The 4,156-nt window shown below is 38.8% G+C and overlaps 1 protein-coding gene across 1 annotated transcript; it reads right to left on the bottom strand.

Annotated features, from left to right (window-relative positions):
• Nucleotides 1–1,804: 1,804 nt before the first annotated feature.
• LOC107814708 (cytochrome P450 94B3-like) lies at nucleotides 1,805–3,554 on the bottom strand. The gene has a single exon (XM_016640161.2). It carries the CDS (start codon nucleotides 3,462–3,464, stop codon nucleotides 1,974–1,976), a length of 1,491 nt encoding a protein of 496 aa, XP_016495647.1. The 5' UTR covers nucleotides 3,465–3,554; the 3' UTR covers nucleotides 1,805–1,973.
• Between the last annotated feature and the right edge of the window lie 602 nt (nucleotides 3,555–4,156).

Below are 4,156 nucleotides of genomic sequence, written 5' to 3' on the forward strand. Positions count from 1 at the left end.
AAACGTTGGGAAAGGGTCTTCCAAGATCTACCATCCATTGGTGCAATACTCAACAGCCTTCCTACCCAATCACGGAAATTGGGAACATCTTCCACAACTCCCCTGGTTGCTAGAAAAGTAAAGTAGAATTAGAAAATCAACAAAATTGAAGAAAAAGGTACGAGAAAGTTAGAAGACTCATGTGCAAAATTTCATTTCTCAGGGAAGGGAACATTTTCATCACCCACTAAACCAACAGTGGGGCAACAACAAACCTAGCATACCAGCCACGATCTTTGTCATCTTTCAGGGCTAGCTAGAACTCTTTTGCTCCTGGCTACTAGTGTAAAAATACCATTGCGAAAGAGTCTAGGGGAGTAAAGATGAATTAGATGTGGGAAAGTAAAAGGCACACTGGATATGTTGGTCAAATGCCTCAAACAGGCAACAACCCTCCATATTATTGGGCCAATTTGACCTAAGCAAACATCAAAGAAACGACATAACTCGAGAATAACAGGATCAATAGTAGGTTTGAATCCTAATGTGAAATGGTACATATAGACAAAGGAAAAACCGGTTAAGTAAGAGGTAATTCTTTGATTCGGATTGAGAATAATGATAGGAAAGTCATGACACCAATGTCAGTCTCTGCGGACTAAAGAAATCAAACCTTCAGTGATTTGAGTGGGATAGATATCCGTACGATCTAAAGAAGATACTTGATTTCTAAGATATTCTCTGTCATTATAGAAAGATAGTTCCGCAGGAACTATCTCCTCTACTAGAGGTTCACGAAGAGGTTCAGAAGATTCTTTACCTCTAGAAGAAGATCTATGTGAAAGACAACCGCTAGTTCTAGAAAAAGGGCCAGAACTAGGAGAAGGAAGAGAAGAACCATGCAAGGATGAAGATCCTAAATTACGAAGCCTACCTCCTCTTCTGCTCCTACTATGGGCATTAGGGAAGTTATCAACTATGGGGACCCTTCTTGGGTTAGGGTTTGATGTAGACATGATAGTACGAGGAAGAAACAAATAAAGATTCAAGAACTGAATATTCTGAGAACTTTATGTGATAAAGACAAAGAAGAAAACTATATTTATACTATAAAGCAACTGTCAAAGGAAAAAGTGCAATGATGGAAAAGTCGTAATGAGAACTGACGCTTCGTAGTTAGTGAAGCTGTGAAAAAGCCCTAAAAAGTGCTGCAAAGTTGCAGAACCAGTAAAAGGGGTGCCACGCGTGAAGAGCATTAAATGGAAGTGACAAATGAAGCGTTGATTCTGCTATAGTATTAATGGTGACAAAAATTCCCGTTTTAATGAATTCCACTTTCCAAATATTCAATTGATGAATAAATGACAAGTGGGGGAGGGGGGACTATCTGTATTGGGAAAAATTGAGTTTACGTATTAAAGTGATTGAAAGATGACGTGTCATGACACGTAGACTGGTCAAAGAGTTATGATTGGCAAAGAGGCACGAGTTGCAACAGATACGAGCAGAGGCATAAGAGGAGGCACGAGCGGATACTCAAAAGATTCAACGCCCGTACCTATTTAAGTCCAAGAATTAAGGAGAATGAATCTGACAGCACAAGAGAGTACAAATACAGTATTTAATGAGCATTAAATACTAAAAACGTTAGAGAATCTGTATTAAAATACAATGATTATGTAACGTAGCATTTAATGTCTTTAATTGTCTATAATGACCTTATTATGACAAAGACAAAACGCATATTTCTAAGATAGCTATAAAAGGGAAAGAATGGGTCAATCGTAAACACACAAAAATACAATCTGAATACATTGGTTTTACTTTGTTATCTTATTGTTGGCAAAAATCATTTTCCTTTATTCATTCTTTGATTATCAGTAACCCGAGTTCTTCTAAATTAAGGCTTTAACCGAAATTCCACTTTTTAGTTAAACACTCTATACTAAGTCAAACTACCTCGTCTAAATTGAAATGGAGGGTGTACTAACTTATTAACCATTGGCACGATTACAAATTCTCACATTGAAACCTCCAGCCATATAAGCAGATAAAAGAGGGACAAATATTGGCTTGTCTACATTAACAGGTGTAACCTCAAACCGTTTGAGCACTGCAGCCAACACATACTTCATCTGAATGAAAGCCATATCTTTCCCCAAACACACCCTTGGACCTGCTTGAAACACTGGAAACTTATATGGACTCACTGTTTTCAACTCCCCATTTTCATCAATCCATCTTTCTGCTTCGAATTCAAGTCTGTCCTTTCCCCATAACTCCTCCATTCTACCCATCCCACACTGGAAATAAGTAACCCTATTGCCTTTGTAAACCCGAGTACCGTCAGGCAAAATGTCATCCTTGGCTGCATGTTTGGAGTCCCACGCCACTGGCGGATAAAGTCTCATGGATTCACACAAGCACGCGTGTGTATACTTCATCTCTTTCAATTCATCGTACTTCATAGCCTTGATTGACATGATTTCATCTAGTATTTCAGTTTCCGCATTTCGGTGTTTTGTGAGGAGCCAAAAGAGCCATGTCAAGGCCGAAGAGGTGGTATCCCTCCCTGCCATGAGAAAACTTATGACCATATCCCTCACAACATCATCATCAAGATCGACCATCAATAATCTGGAGAGAAGATCACTATTCTTCTCACCTCCATTTTCATGGATATTCTGCTTTTTGTTGATTATGATCTCGTTAATAGAATCATGAATTTGTGTTACGTTTTCCTTTAACTTACTCTCGGATCCTAATTTGAAAGTTCTCTTGAATTTCCATACAGCATAGACTGGTGCCATGCCGCGCATGGCACAAGCCTGTGATGCGTTGTCAAACGCCTCAACAAGAGGTGGCACAGGCTGAGAAACATCCAAAAAATGTAGGCCGATGCCAAGTGACACCTTGCAAATAGTGTCGAATGCAAAACGTCTCAACACGTCTTGCAAGTCCAAAACCCTGCCGCTTACGGCAGCTGTTTCCAGCAAAGGAATCAGCCTCGTTTCGACTTCTTCCTCAAGCTTCTTGACCACGAATTCCCTCAGGGATTTGGTGCTGAACTCGTGGCTCGCCAATTTACGCTGCGTGTTCCACATTTCGCCATCCACGTTGAAGATCCCGACCCCAAGAAAATCCCCTAAAATTTCAGTAAAGGGCTGACCTTTTGGATAGTTGGTGAAGTTTGTCTTGAGAATGTGCTCTACGTTGTCTGCGTTGGCTGTGACTATGGTTCGAGGGGCGCCGAAGCGGTGAACTAGAATGGTTTGTGTAGGTGACTTGGATAAGAGATCAGTGTACCAATCCAACAGCCGATGGCGGTTTTTATAGAATGAGATAAGACAACCAAGGATGGGATAAGAAGAGGGGCCATAAATGGGAGTAGATCTTCTGGATTTGAGATGGAGTTTGATAGAGAAAGACAAGAAAGAGAAGGAAAGAAACCCTAGAGAAAAGAAAAGGAAGAGAGGTAAAAACATTTTGGTTTTGTGAGGAAGAGAGACACTTTTCAGTTTAAAGGCAAGACTTCAAGATTGGGATAACTGAAAGAGTGTTGAAAGCGTGGGTGATGTAAGAGGTTCAATTGAACTGAAAATTGAGGGGAAGGGAATGGGCTCTATTTATAATATATCTGGAGAAAGAGACAAATTGTTTTGTGCAATTTTGTCACGTGATTCTTAAGTAGAAACGGAAACTTTGCTCCGATAGAGAATTATATTTATACATTTGCATTTGAGTATATATTTAAACGACATCTAATGGTTGAACATTTTTGTGGAAGAAAAACCACACTTTCCTCAATTAAATGCATTATTTAAAATAATTTATTTTGGAGGTCCAATACTGGACTAAATCCCATTTGAGGATCAAAGCAAGAAGGTAAATTAAAACTTATCACACAACCAGTTTTACTCTGTTGCCATTGGTTACTTACCATTTTGGCATCAAAGCAAGAAGGTGTGATTACCAGATTTATTGTATTACCAATAATAACTTGCCTTTTTGAGATCAAAGCAAGATGATACAACTAGAATTTCTTACCATTTTTATTATATTACCTTTAGTTTATTTCCAAAAGAACTCCATTAGGTACTTACCATTTTAGATCAAAGAAAGAAGGTACAACTATAACTTATTCCCAGTTTTATTATATTACCATTAATTCATACCA

This window comes from Nicotiana tabacum, chromosome 20, assembly GCF_000715075.1.
Source record: "Nicotiana tabacum cultivar K326 chromosome 20, ASM71507v2, whole genome shotgun sequence".
Classification (NCBI taxonomy): domain Eukaryota; kingdom Viridiplantae; phylum Streptophyta; class Magnoliopsida; order Solanales; family Solanaceae; genus Nicotiana; species Nicotiana tabacum.

What these genes read in the sequence shown, in the direction of transcription:
- LOC107814708 (XM_016640161.2), bottom strand. Translation starts at nt 3,464, where the DNA reads ATGTTTTTACCTCTCTTCCTTTTCTTTTCTCTAGGGTTTCTTTCCTTC.